This window comes from Echeneis naucrates, chromosome 17, assembly GCF_900963305.1.
Source record: "Echeneis naucrates chromosome 17, fEcheNa1.1, whole genome shotgun sequence".
In the NCBI taxonomy this organism is placed as follows: domain Eukaryota; kingdom Metazoa; phylum Chordata; class Actinopteri; order Carangiformes; family Echeneidae; genus Echeneis; species Echeneis naucrates.
In genome coordinates this window covers 14,096,097-14,115,366 of record NC_042527.1, presented here as the reverse complement: position 1 = coordinate 14,115,366, position 19,270 = coordinate 14,096,097, and the positions used below count along the sequence as shown (strand labels likewise).

General features: G+C 37.9%; 1 protein-coding gene across 1 annotated transcript in view; it reads left to right on the top strand.

The window, feature by feature from the left end:
• The window catches only part of st18 (ST18 C2H2C-type zinc finger transcription factor), a 38,373-nt gene extending 19,103 nt beyond the window's left edge, over window positions 1-19,270 (top strand). Inside the window, exons 3-21 of the mRNA XM_029525087.1 lie at window positions 1,726-1,777; window positions 2,606-2,636; window positions 2,856-3,043; window positions 8,031-8,165; window positions 9,067-9,157; window positions 9,250-9,342; window positions 9,889-10,097; window positions 10,392-10,591; window positions 12,505-12,750; window positions 13,796-13,905; window positions 14,492-14,554; window positions 14,795-14,863; window positions 15,235-15,297; window positions 15,885-15,965; window positions 17,297-17,518; window positions 17,676-17,764; window positions 17,899-18,002; window positions 18,118-18,261; window positions 18,388-19,270. Of these exons, the coding sequence (XP_029380947.1) occupies window positions 1,726-1,777; window positions 2,606-2,636; window positions 2,856-3,043; window positions 8,031-8,165; window positions 9,067-9,157; window positions 9,250-9,342; window positions 9,889-10,097; window positions 10,392-10,591; window positions 12,505-12,750; window positions 13,796-13,905; window positions 14,492-14,554; window positions 14,795-14,863; window positions 15,235-15,297; window positions 15,885-15,965; window positions 17,297-17,518; window positions 17,676-17,764; window positions 17,899-18,002; window positions 18,118-18,261; window positions 18,388-18,528 (2,331 nt within the window). The 3' untranslated portion in view covers window positions 18,529-19,270. The remainder of the gene's footprint in view (window positions 1-1,725; window positions 1,778-2,605; window positions 2,637-2,855; window positions 3,044-8,030; window positions 8,166-9,066; window positions 9,158-9,249; window positions 9,343-9,888; window positions 10,098-10,391; window positions 10,592-12,504; window positions 12,751-13,795; window positions 13,906-14,491; window positions 14,555-14,794; window positions 14,864-15,234; window positions 15,298-15,884; window positions 15,966-17,296; window positions 17,519-17,675; window positions 17,765-17,898; window positions 18,003-18,117; window positions 18,262-18,387) is intronic.

Below are 19,270 nucleotides of genomic sequence, written 5' to 3'. Positions count from 1 at the left end.
TTCAAATGTCCATTACTAAATCCTGCATTTCATCAGTCGATGGCATTTAGCACTCTACCTGATAAATATATGACACTCTGATGAAAAGACTTGTTATATATTCGCAACGACAAGAAAAATTACACATGTATATGAATAAGTTCTCAGCCAGATCATGCTAGACGTGTTGAACAAAATCTCCTGTTTCACCCTGAATATATCTATTTGTTCTGCTTTCGTAAGCACTCAGCGTAACATGTTTGTCCATGTTGTTGCCATGCCAGGACTATCTGTTAGAGCACCAGAGCATCTACCAAACCTTTCCTCGTTGTCTTATTTGATGTTGGTCCTTGTTGTGTGAGTTAGATATAAATTCAGTCTAACTGAAAATGATAGGTTTTGCTGTTATTACATCAGAATTCCACATGGTGCCTTCAAAGAAGTGCTAGCAAAAAGGTTTAAATGTTTTTTCAGAGTACAACTTATGTAATGTTTGAAAGTTGATACTCTCTGCAGCTAAGGCTACAATAGCAGGAAATGGATCCACAGTCAGACATACAATGCAGTCTAAAACACTGGACTGACTATACACTGAGGTAATATAAGCCATTCTGATTCTTATAGCATTGACTTAAAGAAAAAAAGGAAAAGAAAACAACTTATGACAAACAGGTACTATTACCTTCATTATTACTAATATTTATTATTATAGAACAAAAGAAACTATTAATAGCATAAAAAGGTAAAGCAAGCCAGTTCCTAAATGTCACATAAAGAGAAGGAAAAAAACACCTTGGCTATACACGTGTGACTCAGTGGTGATATTTAGGTTCACAGATAACATCATTTGGACTTTGATGAATGTCTGTGTTGCCGATTGCAGCATGTAAGAGCAACATTTCCCCTTCAGAATGGCAAATTTATACAAAATATTGAAACATGTCTGTGTGGAAAAGTGTTAGAAACTAATGAGGTACATTTGTTTTTACAGAATGTAATCTATAGTGTTTGGGAGTTGTTTGTCTCAATAGGCTGTAGTAATCAAAAGTAATGAACCTATTATGAGCAGGACCTCTGAGGGCCCGGCGTGGCATTAAGAGTGTGGCACATAAAAGGTTTATTAAAGGAAATTAAGGTCCATCACTGCCACACCTGCTCCCCTATTATAAATGTATGACAGGTCAGTGCCTTCAATCACAACAGCAAACGAGAGAGAGGAGTCATGTTTCCCATTACCAGGGAAAAGTAACAGCATATCCTATGACTCACAGATTTCACTGGCCTGTGACCACTATACACCACCATCAGCCTGGAATAATTATGTTTAATAGGTTTTATTTGGGACCCACAAGCAACAGCCAGCGAGAGTGGATAGATTTTAGCAACTATTTTTGTCTAAACACACACAGTGAGGTGGTGTCTGTACTTTAATGTCATTATTTAGTGTCATTACATTTTTACTCACCTTTGAAACTTTCCTCTCCTGACATTATACTTTATGTGTTTGCATATTAGTGGTGTTTTAGGAGCACTTTGTGATGTTGACATCCACAACAAATTGATTTTAAGGCTCACTGGCTCTAGTCCACTGACAAAAATCAACAATAATCTTTGAAGAATTTGAACCTGTTTTTCTCTATTTACAATACAAATAAGAGAAATTGATTAAAAATAGATAAATAAATGAACATCCAAACATCACTGATCAAGTGAGGCTCATCTGGACATTCAATATTTTATTTTCAGATGGATTCTGAAGGTGAGGAGCAAACCCTGAAAACATGTAACAGCAGCGCAGGTGAGTACAGCTTTTAGCTTTAGTTTGGTTTTAACTACACACATGCATGAACACACACATACACACACTCCACTTATCGCCATGGGTTGGGGCTCTCAGTTCAACAATCCAACTTTATAACTGTCAATTTTATGTATTATCTTACCGGTCTGAAGAGCACTGCACTGCCATTTCATTATTCAGAGGGGAATAACTTCATTAAATTGGAACACTGGCTCAAATTAGTTAAGGAGTGTGTATATATTGTGTTATTGAAAACCTCTAGACTGAATATGTTATTATGCAAGTGTTCAGGGCCTCTGAGGCCTGCCTGCTCACGTTCGAGCTATTACTACATGTGGGGAAATTCATGAAAAGTGTTATTATTGGTTGTGCTTCATAGGAGTATGTGTAGAACTTGTGAATGAGATTGACGCAGACCTCTGGGAAAATTGATTTACCCTTTCAGATCATGTTGTCGTCTCTGTCAAAGGATGAGCTACCGTTGGTCTCCCGGAGAATGAGCCTGACTGAATGAAAAGCTTTTCAGATCAATGAAGAGACCACTTCTCCATCCTTATGTTGATTACACCCAATGGAATTGTAATGCTGAATACAATCTGTGGTGAAAGACTGGATAAAGCAGCATTAGCCTTTGTGGTGTCATCCCTAAAACATTATCAACAAAACAAATGTTTGCAGGACATGGTAAACACTCATTAACGATAACTCCAAAGTAGTGAGATGCGTTGAGCCTCTGATGAAGAATATGTCAGCAGATGCTGTGCGGTTGTAGTGGAAATGTAAACATGACTTTTTATCTGCTCTTTCTTGGCCTTTATTTCACAGGGCTGGCTGACTGCACCAGTGAGGCACACAGGTAAACTCTGATGTGATGTGAACACTTTCAGTTTTCTCACCTTTTTCATCTTTAAGCCAGTATTCTCTTCATAGATCAAATGTGGGATTCTTCTTACGAGGGTTTTCACTTCATGTATAGAAAAAGTCAAAAATGTTAATATTTGGACCTTTAAAACGAGCCAGCCACAGCCTCTGTTGACCCTGCTGTGCTTTTTGTCCATCCCCTTCGTCCCTCCAGCCCATATGGGTCCATGGCGAGGAAGAGGAGTGCTCAGGAAGGGGTGCAGGGCGCCCCCGTCAACAAGAGAAAGTCCCTGCTGATGAAGCCCCGCCACTACAGCCCCAGTGAGGGATGTGAAGAGGAGAGCGAGGACCTGGCACCGCCACAGGACAAAGAAGAGCTGAGGAACATTGACACTCCAGCAGGTAAACAGATGTCCTGTTGTTTTGTCTGTTTTGATGAACAATTGACGCTGAATTTTAAAATCCCATCTGTTGCATTCATATTTCCCTCCCTCTGCCATCAGCCAGCAGCCGCAGTCATTGTGCAGTGGAAGTGAAAGACTACACTGCTGGGTCCACATTAGTTGTGTCTCACGTCCACAAATTGAAGTTTTGACAGCTGATCTGCCATGATATTTTTGGCGTGGCTTTACCCTCTTTTGATGAGGCCAGATTTCAGACCTCTCATCTGTCCTTTTTCAATAGCCAGTCCAAACCCATTCAATCCATAGAATGAAAAAAATGAATGGTGTACCAGTTCACTTTGATTTCGAAATTAAACTTCCTCCAATCTGCTATATAGAATTTTTATCGAAGTTGCCTTTTGTGAAAATCAAATGAGTTGTCAGCGTCAGTTGGCTTTATCTATTTTTAACAAAGATTTTTGCTCTGCCACAGGGGGATTTAATCAATAACAGTTAAATAAAAAAATGTTTATTCTCACTTATGCCACTGTCCTTTTCAGGAGTGAAAATGTTTTCTTTTTTCCTAATGAATTGAATTTTGTGCATTTTGGCAACAATGCTTGTGGTGTACATGTGCATTCTCGCCCACTATAATCTGCACTGATTTGGTATATTTTTAACGATGTAACTAAGCAACAAACGTAATTGTCCCTTTCAAAAGCTTTTGTTAGGCCCTCTAACACAGTCTAATACATAATTAGGCATAATGTCTACAGCTCATTATAGTACACATGTGTGTAGTTAAATGGACCAGGAGAGTAGCTTACTGAATTGTGTGGATTCATTGGAAATGGAATTTATTTGTTTCCTGGGTTCATATTACATTACAATTATCTAAGTAATTCACTGTGTATCATCGGCTTTTCATTTTGTTGCAGTAAATTCTGGATATATTTACTTTTTATTATCAGACGTGGATTGAGTGCTGTATATTTTAGTCGATTTGAAGGTGATATTCTGTGGACTACAGCTTTAAAACAAAAACAAAATCTGGTCAGAATGAGAAAACAAAAGTCTTTATAGTGACAAATTAATACAGACGGTGAGGCATAAACGTTTTCAGAACATATTTTTCAGATTCAGATCAGATTTAGGTTCTATTTTCTGTTACAGAGAAAAAACTGGAAAAAGTGGACTGGACGCAGTAAGAATTTCGGCTGTGGGAAGCTGGTCATATCTGCATTTTAACAAAAAGGGAGAAAAATAAGCCTCTCGTTTGGTCGAGCCACACTGTGTTCAACTCTAGCCAACTGCAGCCCTGCTGCAGAGTGCTGGTAATGGCTATTCTGGAGTACAAACTGTTCACCTGTTCCAACACACAAACCACTGGAGGGATCCAAGTTTTTTTCCTCCATCTCTTTCCTTTTTTCACTGCACTTAATGTGTGTGTCTTTGTGTGTGTACGTTTGTGTGCTTGTCTGACTGTATGCGGCTGTGTCAGGCCAGGGAGTCCATCTGGATGAAAAACAAAACCCTTGTTGCCTGCCTCATAAATGTAAATACGTGTAACTGGCTTTAATTTTTCATTCAACAGGGTTTGTCTTTAGACACCTCTTTTCAAATATTTTTTGAGCACAGCAGGGAACACATAGCAACACATTGTAATTTTGCCCGCGCACAACACATATAAACCAGACATGTCAAATTCCACTGCAAACAATATACAATGCATGAACCCATATATCACAAAAGAAGTGAGTTTTGTTTTTTTTTTAATCAGTGCCTGATAATTTCTGTCATATTTCAAAGCTCATCTGGTAAGGATTAAGTTTTTGTGGCGCTCCCATTATTAAGTGGTGGTTGACTTATGATGTCTATATCTGTATCACTCTGAGATCTGATTCTGACAATCCATCTCTATCTATCTTCTCAACCTATCGAATCCTACTTTTGGTTCGATCTCTGGTGACTGGCCACTTAAGAGGATATGCAGTTCAGCCAACTGAAAGTAAAAACCTTCACAGTCCAAAGAGCCTTAATCGAGCATAAGTTTGACTTTTGGAGGATAAAAAGAGATTTCATTGAATCAATCCAGATGACAGCGTTCCATTGTTAATCACTGACCATGACTTAATATTATTGGTGGTGTTAATAGAGTGTTGTTCCAGATGCATTTTGAAAGATAAAGCTAACCCTCTTTGTCTGCGCCTCTGATCAGACGTTCAGTGCATAAGGCTTCATTCAGTCTCGTGGCTTTCTGCACATGTGACTAGGATTTCTGGATTTATTGTGAAAAACGAAAGGCTAGAGGTCAGTGCTAATTAAATTATTCAGAGCACTCTGCAAAATAAGCTTTAAAAAAGAGATTATACAAAGTGAGAGTACAATTTAAGGAAAATTATATGTGTTTTATAATTCTTTAATCATGACAATGATACATAGAGAGCAAAAGAATCAATTTTCAATTCCAAAAATTGTGTTTTATCCAACTTTTAGTTTTGAGAGTTTTTATTGAATAATATATATTCGCCTCATTATGGGTGTTTAATATTATTACCGTTAAATAATAAGATACGTTTTTCAACAAGAAATATTCTGCTTCACCAAGGCACAGAAATGATACATATGTATCATTTAAACGTTAAACAATAGCCTGTTTTAATTTAACGAACTGATTCAATCAAATTACCTCTTTAAAACTTGATCATTTCCATTCATGTTTTATATTATATATGCATGTTGTTGTTTTTATTTTTAGAAAAATATATGTTTCTTATATTTTTGCAGCTATTTTGTGTCATATTCACTATGAAGGCCTCTCATTCCTGTTATAACTAATGGCTGTTTCTGCCTTTAAGATTTATCCAACAAAATTGATGTCAGGTTTTTGACTGAGGTTGGCTGGCTTCTCCTAGAACAAGTTCTGCCACACAGACAGCAGCAGCTCAGAGAAATCTCTCTCTTTCATCTTCGTGTTTGTGGTTTTCACTATCTGTGTTTTCAGGAATCCTCTTCACTTTCCTTGTTTTCATCCTTCCATAAAAAACAATTTTGTGATTTTAAAATCATTTTTGTATGCAGATGACAACATGTTGCTGCTTAACTTGCACTTAAAAATACACATTACTAATTAAAATGTGATGTTCACTATCCAACACACTGTAAATCCCTGCATAATCATGTCCTAAATCTATTTTGGGTTGATGCTGTGATAGGAGACACAGAAGAAGAAGAAAACAATTGTGTTTTTCATCTCCAGGTTTCATGTTCAACTAGCAGAAAGAAGGGTCATATATGTTATTTAAAATATACTTGAAGAATTGCTTGGAAATCTTGCAACCTTATGATTACCATTTCCACTGCAACATGTGTTATAAATCCTCCCGATGGTAATAAAAACATGTTTTTCTGAAGATATTATTCATTGAAAAGTAATACAAAATCTAAAACCTTGAAAGGATTTGGGGAAGATTACTGAGGACATACAATTCTTATCCTTTGTGTGACTGAGGGGTCAGAAAAGAACATATGTGGCCTCAAAAGACTTGGAAACACAGAAACTATTAAGTGTTTTGTTGTTGTTTCAGATGGAAACTTAAATGGGATAAACGGAGTAACCAGCAGAAATGGCGGCGACGATGCTGTAGCAAAGTCCAATGATTCGGTGGGATGGTCAGAGGTGACGTCTGATGGCTCACCACAACGTCAGCCAGACACATCTGATCCTCTGATGGATGAAGATGAAGAGGAGCTCCTTAATAATGAAGAAAACCAAAGTCATGAAAGGATGAGCGGTACATCATCGCCACAGAGTCCATATGGAAACATGAGGGAAGCTGAATGGGAGCCGATGTCTTTGTCTGCCAAGGTGAACAGTTTGGGCTGCAGTCCCTCCAGAGCCTCTGATGACCTTTCAGGCCGGAATGTTAAAGAAGAACCTCACACAGATCTCGGCGGTCCAGTCGGTAGAGCGAGTATTTTTCAGACCGAGGTTTTAAGATACAGGCCACAGCCTACAGAGGAGGACAGTGAGGGGGAGACAGAGGTGGAGAGGTCACCTCGGCTTAATGGCTGGGCCCTGGGCCTCCATGAGAGGGGCCTTGAAATGAGCCGAGGGAGAGTTAACTTCAGCCTGCTGGAGCAGGCCATAGCACTGCAGACAGAGCAAAGACAGGTCCTACATCATGCTTACAGGGAAATGGACCGGTTCCTCATGGAGCAGATGTCCAATGAGAGGAGGCAACACAGGATGATGGACATGGACACCAGGCTCAATTATCCTGGAGGGAAAGGTAACAATAGAAAGGAAATGGCCTGTGCTGGAAATTTGAAAAACAGCTTTTACAACTCTAACGTCTTTCAGTGTGAATTAGATTGAGGTGTGATTTGAATGATAGATGGAGAGGAAAAAAAATATTAAAAGGAATAAAAGAAACATACGCAGGTTGAGAGAGGATCAGAGGATAAAAAATCCTCTTACATACTAAAAACATTTTGGCAACAAGTGAAGTAATAAATAAACAGACTAAAGTAGAGAAGACAAAATTTTCAGATGAAATTGCTACTACTCAGAATATTGGATTTTGATAGGAATCAACTGGATATTTAACCAGGGACATAAGTCTTAAATCCTCCTAAAGTGCCTCTCATGTTTCCCTCTGATTCTTCAAATGACTACAGCTAAATGTGTAATCCTAGATGTAATCTTTCGATGGATGGGCATTAAGAAGTGAATGCTGTGGTGAACTGCAGCCTTAACTAAAACGACAGATTAATAGATGCATTTGTGACAAAAAGTGTTTGGCTTTGCATGAAATTTCAATCTGCTGACCTATGTACAATAATTATACAGGACAAGTGTATTATGTATGTCTGTATTTCTTTATTTCCACTTTTTTGATTGAAAGAGAGAAAAGCTTTAGCATGCTATGGCATCAATACAGTGGTCATATTATTTGTTCTTTTTAAAATGTCAAATCTTTTTCTTTTTTTTTCTGTGTTTACAGATTCTCCACGGACAGATAAAAAGGATATTAAGTGTCCAACCCCTGGCTGTGATGGTACAGGCCATGTGACTGGCCTTTACCCACATCACAGGAGTTTGTCCGGGTGTCCTCATAAAGTCCGAGTTCCTCCTGAGAGTAAGTTGGACAAGGAATTCTATGGATACGTACACTATAATGGATGATGTACATGCATAAAACCTGTCAGTTTTAGGACTTACAATCGGCCACAGTAATTGGAATCCTAGCACGAACCTAAAGACAAAAAAAGACCTGCTTATATGTTTAGTTCAATTCAAAGATGCGCATAAAACTTTTCAAATAAACTTAAAGGATTTCTTTTCTCTTTCTCTCTCTCTGTCTCTCTCTCACTTCCTCTTTCTCTTTCCCGTAATATGTTGTAATGTGTGAATATTGAATTCTTTTTTATTCTTCCACATTGACGATTGTTAAGTCATTTCAATATAACTCAACAAACATTCAACATTAAACAGTAATGTTACAAAAGGAACAGAAAAAGTAATTAACTTTTTCAAAAAAGCGTGTGCTCTTAGACTGGAGGCAGTATTTGCAAATCAAAGGGGTAGCTAATGCAGTATTCAAAAATAAATAGACAACTCCAACAAACTAATTGGAGAATATGTACAGAAAAGAAGTTTCTAAGGATACAGAGCGGACCTTTAACGACGCATTTGTTTTGAAGAATATAATCAGCTGTCTTGTTACGCTCCTCTTTGCACTAAGCTATTTACATTTCAGCGACATTACAGCATCCCTCACAATGAGAGAGGCTTTTGCTTTTTTTCTTATGTTTGTGTCTCTGTAGGATCTTTGCTCTATAGGCTCTAACGTAACAGCTAGTTACATAAACCTTTGTTTAATGTATGAAAATGCATTTGTTTTATTTCTGACATGCTCAGAAAATACATATTTATGTATCATCTTATAATCTTTTGAGCTTCATTCTTCGTCAGTCATTTCACATATGCAATTACTCTGGACATGCTTCTCTCACCAAGCTTATCTCCTTTCCCCTCAGTCCTTGCCATGCATGAGAACGTACTCAAGTGCCCTACACCCGGATGCACTGGAAGAGGCCATGTCAACAGCAACCGTAGCACCCACCGGAGGTACATCGACAGGAGAAAGCCATTAGAAAATCTGTACCCTGTTCATAGAGTTACAGTATTAGGTTAATGTGTTTGATTTTCTCCTCAACTAGTCTCTCAGGCTGCCCCATTGCTGCTGCAGTGAAAGTCTCCAAACCTCAGGACGACAACCTGAAATGCAGACAAACACCTGACCGCTCACCGAGGTATGATGCCCGATAACGCTCAAGATTTTGACAGCTCTCAATGTGGTCACATGAGCAGAATAATAATTACAAGAAAGCACCCAAAAATTATATTCAGCTCTGTAGTGGACTAAAGTTTAAAAAAGCCTAACTGGGGCTATGCAAAAAAGTGATAAACACTATTATTGTTGAGAAGAGTGTGTGGGATATTTTTATTCAGTGATCCCAGTAGAACACAGACTATTTTCAGCTTTTTAAGCAGACATAAGCAATGGTTACTGGTCCTGTGAGTTCCTCTCTATTAGAGATGATAAAAGAGCAGAACTCTTTGTTCCCTGTGGATATATCATGGGCAGGATGCCCACTCCTACTATATTAATTAGTCTGGCAACCTGGCTGTGGATCTACAACACTCATCAGATCCCAGACTCTATGTGGGCAAAAACACTGGCGTTCTTAAATGGATTAAAACAATGTCTATACTTAACTGGTTAATATGAACTTGTATGTCCTATTTTGTGAGTTTCACACAATAAAATAAGTATTTTTTAATTTGTCTCCTTGTAGAGCCATCGGCTTGATAAAGAAGTTTGAGCTGAACCAGCTGAACTACCGGCTCTCTCATCCAGTAGCAGCCTTGCAAACAAGCATCACAAAAGACATGGACAAGTACAGCAGGATCCGCTTTGATTATGCCAGCTTTGATGCACAGGTCTTCGGCAAACAGCCTCTGCTGGGGACTAACCAGGACCAGGAAATATCACATTTCCCTGATTGTAAGCTACATATATTTTATTTTATTAAAGACAAACATTATGTTCGTGTGTTAGGAAGACAAATAAATGTGTTTTATGTAAAGTGAATTTCTTTTCAGCTGCTTAATTATTACTAATGTATTTGCATAAATTATGTTTTAAGAGTCTGTTGCATGAATATTGTCTGCCTTCTTTCTCCGTCAGTGGTTGTTGCTTAAACTGTCAAATATCAACCTAAAACTAAAACCACTATGTTTTGGTGGAAGACCTGGCATCTCAACAACAAACTTATTTGCTAATTATTTGTTTTTTTAGCACCTCAGCAGTATCCTGGCTTCCTTAGTGCTCCAGGTGGCCGCCTGCCCACCCCTGGTCAGCACAGCCCGCCGAGTCAATTCAAAAAAGAGGATGGTCTCCAGGCCACAGCAGCGACTGCGGCCATCCTTAACCTCTCCACTCGCTACCGGAAGAACATGGAGGCTGTTGCTGGCCGGCCCTTGGCAACCTCCACAAAGGTAATCAAATTAGACCACTTGGAAAGGTATTTAATGTGGTCATTTTAAAGGAACTCTGATTTGTGTATAAAAAGGGAAGACATCAAAAGACAGATTTTGGCAAAGGGAGCTTGGTGCTCTGGTGGCAGAAAAACAAGGAGGTTTCCACTTCGTAAAGCTTTAATGTACACAAATGAAAATTTGTGTAATCACATCAAAAGAAGAAATACAATCAGCCTTCCTTCCCAATTACGAAGACTTGTCTATTTTTTGTAAAACATGTGGTATTGTACTTAGTTTCGACATCAGCTGGCATGTAAAAATCCTGAACTGTTGTCTGAAAATGCATCTTGCCCACTGCAGATGGCAGCGGATATTTTGCTTAGTTTTATGATCCAGCATAGGCTGTGTGTCTACACCAGATAGTATTTAAAAGCATTTTAATGGATTAGGCCAATCAGCTAAAGGAGTTAACATCTGAAAAGTTTAATTCACACAAAATCCAAACTCTTCTTGGAAATGCCCATGGATCCAAAATCTCTTCAGCTGTCTTTATCTGCAACCCGGCATTGTTTTCAACTTTTTCCAAAGTCACTTCACGATTAATATTGATTGCATTCTGTGGGTTACATACATGCACACTGTACTGTAGATGATTCAAGGTTTCCACACCTACACAGCACAGATCCTTGTCTCCCAGCTTGTTGAGCTGAGAACGTGGCCCTGTACCAGGTACCAGCCCACTGAATGAATAAAACAGTGTTAGCAAGTTAATCATCTGTTCTCATTTACAGCTTAGTTGTCTTGGAGAGACGTACAAAATAAAGAGCAGCTTTCTAGTCTGAAAAAAGGGTCCATATTTAGAGTGTTATATGGTGTTGGATGCTTTAGCTTATCTGCATATGTATATTGCATGAAGAAATATCACACACAAAAAATCTGGCCTTTAAAGCGTGAAAAAACTGATTTTACTCACATAAAGGTGCAAACTTAAATTGCATTATTAATCAGTTAATAATAACAAAAGCCACTCAATACTTCATTTAAGTTTTTGACGCTAAAAACAAAGTCAAGATCTAAGTATGATCACAGAATGTCTTGCATGTCCTGTAGTATTACACTGGTGTTATTTTCATTAGGTACACACATCATCAAATGGCTTAATAATTAAAGTGGATAGCCACATCCAATGTTCATGAAAATGATCCCCTTTAATTAATTTGAAAGGCTCCCCTCTGTTACAAAAAAATAATGATGTATAGGCTTTAATGAAACATATGCGTTGAATAATTGGTTCCATTTATGGAAAGGATTTCAGCATTTAATGAGGTAAAACTTTTAATACCATAAAACAGCCATAAGTCATCATGCTTCTGCGTTTCAGCGCAAAAACGACAAACACATCTGTCAGCGGGGAAACTTATGCCACATTAAGCTTTTTAATTTTTGCTATAATAATGATGACCTAAAACCAGCCCCCCCACCCCCACCCACCAACCCACAGCTGCCATCTTGGTTGTGTGTCCTAGAAAACAGATGACACAGCTGTCACTGAAAAACTACACACCAGTGATTATTTTTTTGTGTTCAGCAGAATTAACGCTGGCTTAGTTTGGTACTTTGTCTGGTTTGAGATAACCACTGTATGTATTATTTGTATGTTCTAAACTCGATGCTCAAGTCGATTTTTTCCAGTTTTCTGTGAAATCTTGGATTCAAATGAACCATATTGCTCTTGTCATATTAATAAGGAACCATAGTGTTTTATTTACACTCCTTCTAAAGTAATTACAAAATATTTATATTTTTATCCTCTGAGTCATCCGTTTTCAGATGTTAGGAGGCATTGCAATGAGATTACTTTATTTTTTGTGCACTTCCTGCAATATGTGGCATGCATAAGTTAATTAAAGAATTGAACTGTCTGTATTTAGGACATGCTTATAGAAGTGGATGAAAATGGCACCTTGGACTTGAGCATGAAGAAATGTAAGGAAAATGTGAAAGCCCAGACGAAGACACCTTCAGACGACCCACTGTCTTCTCCCGAGTCCACTGTGGCAAAAGGCGGGAGCGTGCTCATCAGCCCCGCCTTCTACCAGCCGCTGTGTGAAAGAGACAGCTGGGAGAGCCCTATCCCTGTCAACTTCAGCAAAGCACACATTTTACAGGAAAAAGAGGTAAAGAGAGAAGCACAACTGACACCCGTGGTCTAATGTAAACTAAACATTTTTAATTTGCATGCAAATAAAACACATAAAACACAACAATAAATAAAAGGAGATGAGATTCAGCAGAGCAGGAGTTACACTTACAGAGCAGAATTTCAGAAGTACTGATGTCATAAATTCCCCCAAAACGCCTGTAAGAATCTCTAAAATATTTGATACATATCAAGATTTTATTTTTTGAATATTCAGTTTGACTCTCAATGCATGAAATTAAACTTTAGCTAAGTCAGACCTCTTAATTTTCTCTGAAGTCGTCACCTGATTTCTGAGTTCTTTCTAAGAAATTTTTAAGAAGTTACTGAACTTAAATGATGGATTTATTTCCCTTCTGAAACTCCAGAAAAATCATAATGTTGACAAATAAGGTCTAAAAACACAAACTTAAAAACATCTTAAAAATGGATGTCCTCAATGTAGAAGATGCCGTTAGTGACATACTTAGTAAAAACATTTATGGTAACATTTTCTAAGACAAAGCAGCACCCCCAGTCAGATCTGTGTATCTATAACACACATTAAATACACACTGAGGACTATAGTGCTAATCTACTCTGCACATATCACTCTTGCCCAGGGGCCTGAATGACGCTTAATCTGGTCTTCAAACGCTTTCCTTTTCATTACTTCACAGGTGGTATTCATTTGTAGTTGATATCAGGAGTTATCACATTTGACCTGCTTTTAAATCATACACAGCATCTGGTGACTCCACAGTGTTGTCTGTGAAAAAAAAAGGAAATCCATACGTCACGGCTATACATCATAAATACTCTGTGGATTAAGTGTGACTTTAAATGGATGTATGGTTTGCTACAGTTTAAGTATCCTTAAAGCATAATCTCTTTCCCTTGCACTCTAACCCCCGGGGCTTGTGTTTTAAGAGTATTATACAGGGCTTTTCATTAATTATTCACTTTTAGGTCATTGGATATTGTGCTCAGGTTCGATATTTTGGACAGCTAAAGCCATGTTTTTATCTTTTCTTTCTCAAAAGGAGGATTATGATCAGGTCTCGTTGGAGGACCAGCACTATCAAGGAGACGGCAGCATGATAAGCGCCAAAACCAAGCTGCTATTACGAGATTCAAAGAAAGAGCTTTTGAGGTACGTTATGTTGAAGACCGAAACATCTCAACGCGTAATGTGAGCTTGCCGTTTTGTTGGCAAATGGTCAGTTTTAATATGAAAAGTGTAACTCCAAACTACACCTTTCTGTAAATAGGACAGTTTGCTATAAGTGAGTCAAAAAACACGAATGAAACTCACTGTTACATATATGATTGTAACTGGTATGTCTGCAGGTTCATATGGAGAAGAAATGTATCTATTTGAAAGTGAGTTTTCGCCCTGTATGTCCTGTACAAGCTTACAACTTTTGATTCTTGTAGTTAGAGTGCATGCTCTGCTGGGTCACCTCTTGAGAATTACCCCACAAAAAAGTAGGATCCCCTAGTTTTCACAGCACAGCTCCCTTACAATCTACTCAGTGACATTCAGACACTGTTGAGATGAATGTTGAGCAAAAAAATGATAATTTTTCTACTAAACTTCCCGCTGTACTAACTCTTTTTTTTTTTTTTTAATGCCCATGAAAAGGTTCTAGATGTAAAATAAAGATTCAGTTCAAGCTTTGGGAGCTCTGTGGGAAGTAGAGTAATCTGTGTATTAAATACTTTGTGTTCTCCTGCAGCTGTCCTACCCCAGGCTGTGACGGCAGTGGCCATGTGACGGGGAATTATGCATCACATCGGAGGTATTCTAATATATATATATATATATATAGATAAATAGATAGACAACTGATCTCACAGGTTGTACAGATTTCGGTTTTCCTACACTGGCGGCAGGAAAAGGCTTGTCACAAGAAAGAAGTAGAATTGTATTTTCAAATAATTCTGTATGAAAATGCATTGAGACATTGTATTAAGATTATTTAATTCAGCTGTGATCAAAGAGTGCATTAAAGTGACTGTTAGCTCTTTATCCTCTTCAGTGTGTCTGGATGTCCCCTGGCTGACAAAACACTCAAATCACTGATGGCAGCCAACTCTCAGGAACTAAAGTATGTGTTTTGAAAACTGTTATTGTTGCTGAAGGATTTTACACATTTAACTCGGCAGCTTGTTTTTGCTTAAGCAAAGATCAGCTCAGGTCAATGCTTTGCCTTTCTTTCCTTTCCTTTTCTCTCTTTTCCTTTCCTCACCTCCTCTCCTCTCCTCTCCTCTCCACTCACTTCCTCTCCTTCCTTTCCTTCACTTGACTTGTCTGTGCTCTCTTTTCCTTTTTACTCCATGTTAGACACAATCTCCATGTATTCCTCATGAAGTTGTTTGCTATTTGTACCACATCTCTGCATATTGGTTTGAATTCACTGCTCTACTCTCAGTCTTTTGCTGTAAAAAGCACCTGGTCTCTGTGTCTCTCAACCTGCAGGTGCCCAACACCTGGTTGTGATGGATCTGGACACGTGACTGGGAACTATGCTTCGCACAGAAGGTAGCAGAGAAAAATCATCACAACTGAGCATGAAATACATTTGTCAGATGCATGACATTCAAACAGATGGTGAAAGTCTCACTTTATACTGCAAACATGCTGCACTTTTTGAGTTCTTGTGTTTACTGATTTTGTTGGCTGTCTTTCATCTATCTATGCATTTATTTATTATTTTCATGTCCAAATTACATGCAATTTTAAGACTGTCGTTTTGATTTTTGAATTCATATCAGTGCAGTTTTAGTCCAACTTATCAAGAAAAAAGAGACAATGTGCTAACACAAAGAGCAATTCATAAAAATTGTTTTCATAGATTAATACTTGAAATTTGAATAATGTGCAATTTAAACTCTCTGTTATCTAGCTGTATTCATGCTGTGTTGTTTTACATGTTAGTTCATTTTAATAAAACTTCACAAAAGTAGCACAACAGCTGCTGCAATTATTATTTTAGTGGAATTCAAATTTATAAATTTAGATTTGCTTGAACGTATGCAATTAATGTATGCCTGAACGAGCTTAGCTTTTCTTTGAGTTCGTGAATAGTTCTCATAAATGTCAACTCACACGGTTTCGACTGTCTCTAGCTTGTCAGGATGTCCACGTGCCAGAAAGGGAGGTTTGAAGCTCACACCAAATAAGGACGACAAAGATGAGCAAGAGCTTAAGTAAGAATTTTTCTTCCTCCATGCTGTCATGTTTTTTGTTTCATATATAAAGCACTGAATTATTGTGGAAATGCGTCATGTGTTTGTACCCGGGGCATTATACCTGGAGGCCATTAAGTTAAACAAAGAAAATAATACTTGTGTTGTCATAACATTAGTGATTTATTTTCTAAGGATTAGCAGCAATGTTTTTTGGTAGGGTTGTTTTTTTTCCAGGCTTTTGTATTTTTTCCTAATTTCTGAATGGAATATCTGGCTTATCACTCTTCACTGAGTGCTTTCTTTATAATTATTGTATACTAAGAAAAAGTTGAATTCCGATGGCATTGCACTTATTTGCAGCTTAACCATTGTTGTCTACAAAAGTGTTATTGGAAAAAAAAAAAATAATGTAATTGATTTGCATTTTTAAATCCAAAGTCAGATATATGAGCCCTTGTTTACTTATACATCTGGACACAGATTTTTCTTTTTAATTACTAATGCAAGGGCATGAGCTTAGGAATTATACTGGAATAGATCTCATACACATTAAGAGAGAAAGGGAGAGACAGGGGGAGGGTAGCAAATGTCCCTAGATTATTGTAAATAGTAGGCCATATGGCACGCCTTCATTGTCCCGGTGCCTTGCATCAAGCTACCTACCTGTGGTAGATGTAAGTAATGGGACTGGTGTTGTTTTGTCCTCTAAGTGCTGCTGTGCTGTTGAGCAACAAAATGCTGAAACAGGCTTTTTGCAGCAGCACTCTGCAGCATGGGTGTCATTTGTATCATCTCAGGTGACCTTTCACCTTTATCAATAAGGGAAGGGTTAGCCGCCTTCAAATTACATTCTTTCGCATGAGGGGATACATGACAATTATCTGTAATTCATGTCACTCCATTACTGACCTGCGGGAAACAGGCCTGAAAATACAACTGACAAACTCTTAATGATATTCAGCATGAGTTGTGCTTATGTTTTTCAACCTCGATACGCATGCAACTAACAGAGCGTCAATTCTAGCTCAAGTTTTAGTGGATTAGTAACTTATGTTTAATGCGATTATTTGAGTCCATTTCTAGTTTTGGCGACTTCATTTTTAATCATCATTTGGCTGGATTAATCACCTTAATGGTGAACAAATCTTCCGGTCAAGGTATTAAAAGAGAGCGATTTTTTTTAATTATACAGAGAATGATTTACTTTCAATGTTTTCGAATTGTTTTTCTTCTTCTTTTTTTCAGTTGAACAATTAAGATGTTGTATTTTTGTTTTTGTGCCGTTAAATGTCACTGTATGGAAATGCTGGTTTACATTGTACATGACTCTTTGTTTGTTTCTCTGGTAGGTGTCCAGTTATTGGATGTGATGGACAGGGCCATATATCAGGAAAATACACATCCCACCGCAGTGCAGGCAGTTGTCCTCTTGCTGCCAAAAGACAGAAGGAGTCGTCCATCAATGGGCTGCCCTTTGCTTGGAAGGCCAATAAACAGGAACTACCCCATTGTCCCTTGCCTGGCTGCAATGGCCTTGGACATGCCAATAATGTGTTTGCCACTCACAGAAGGTGAGGTTGCTTGTCCTCCATTTTAACTCTAAACAATACTGCCGGACGACATGTTGCATTCTTACTGTACAATGGCACAGTTTCACTCCCATTGACACTCTGTTGATGCTAAAGTTTGAGGATGTTCTTGCCCCTAATATTGTCATTTATAAACTAGCTTGTCGGGCTGCCCACTGAATGCACAGAGCATCAAGAAAAAACACTCAGAAGAAGAGATGATGACTATCAAATTAAAAGCCAGCAGTGGTAAGTTATTTTGACAAGCTTTTTGAGATGCCATAACTCAAGTATTTTGCAGTTACATGTGTCCTGGCATGAAAACTATATTTGCACATATAATTGCAGTTTGAACTTGATAAATTAGATCTATTTGAACTCAGGTGTTGAAAACAAAGAAGATATTCAACATTTGGATCATGAAATAAAGGAATTGAATGAATCCAACATGAAGATAGAAGCAGACATGATGCAACTCCAAACCCAGGTAAGTATTTACTCCCACAAGTTTGTTTGAAAGACATCATCCTGAGATCTTTGCTCACTTACTTTGATGAGTTTCTTATTTGTTTTTTGGGGGTGTTTTTTGTACTCGAAAGCAGATCTCGTCTATGGAATGTAACCTGAAGACAATTGAAGAGGAGAACAAGATGATCGAACAGCACAATGACAGCCTTCTGAAGGAGCTGGCTTGCCTGAGCCAAGCTCTCATTAACAGTCTAACAGACATTCAGCTGCCTCAAATGGTACAGTAAGATCTGACCACCACAACTCATTATATCTAACCTATCCTGGAAGAATTGTCATTTTCTATATAATTGTTATTTCTACTGTGCTCTTTTCACTAATAGTTAAACATGTTTTTGTTGCAGGGACCCATCAGTGAGCATAATTTTGAAGCCTATGTGAACACATTAACTGATATGTACAACAACTCGGAGCATGAATACTCTCCAGAGTGCAAGGCCCTCTTGGATAATATCAAACAGGCTATTAAAGGCATCCATGTTTAAGCTGTAGAGCTACCAAGAGGTTTCTTTGACTTTGGATAATGGCACTAGATAGCTCTATTTTACTGAAGAGTGCTGGCTTGGCTGCATGTATAAGACAAGGCTTTTGGAAATGTTTTTGGCATTTCCTGGTAAATACACTGCACTGAGAAAATTACCAGCCGGATTTGTAATGCTTTTACTGTTTCTGCATTCACTTGATATGTTTATCCTGGTGAGATTTTTACCCCTCTTGCACTTAATTATTTTGTATGGTTTGCTTGATTTTACTCTGTATGTGTTCAAGTCATTCTTCTATTATCGCTATTTATTATATTTGTTCATCAGTGTATTTATTTCCTTAATTTTTATTTATTTCTCAAATTGTAAATGCTTAATATCTGAAAACTTTCTGCACATTGTAAATTACATAGAAGCACATTCCAATTTTACGGCATACTTTTGCCATCTAGTGTTGAAAAACTTGTATTATTATTAGACCTTATGGTCTAATCTCCCTTCAAAGTAAAAACCTACTAAAACGAAAAAGCATTGATATTTTTAAGCATTGCTTTTGCTTTCTTTATTGGAAACTGAATGTATGGCAAGACATAGTGAACACTGAGATCAAAAAAAAAAAAAAATGCAATGCAACTGTACTGTACCTTTTTCCTCTCAACCAATAACAGTTGAATGCAACCACTAGGTGACACTGAGCAAAAATGCAACATCACTCGGAGGACTGAATGTCAAATTCTGCTTTGCA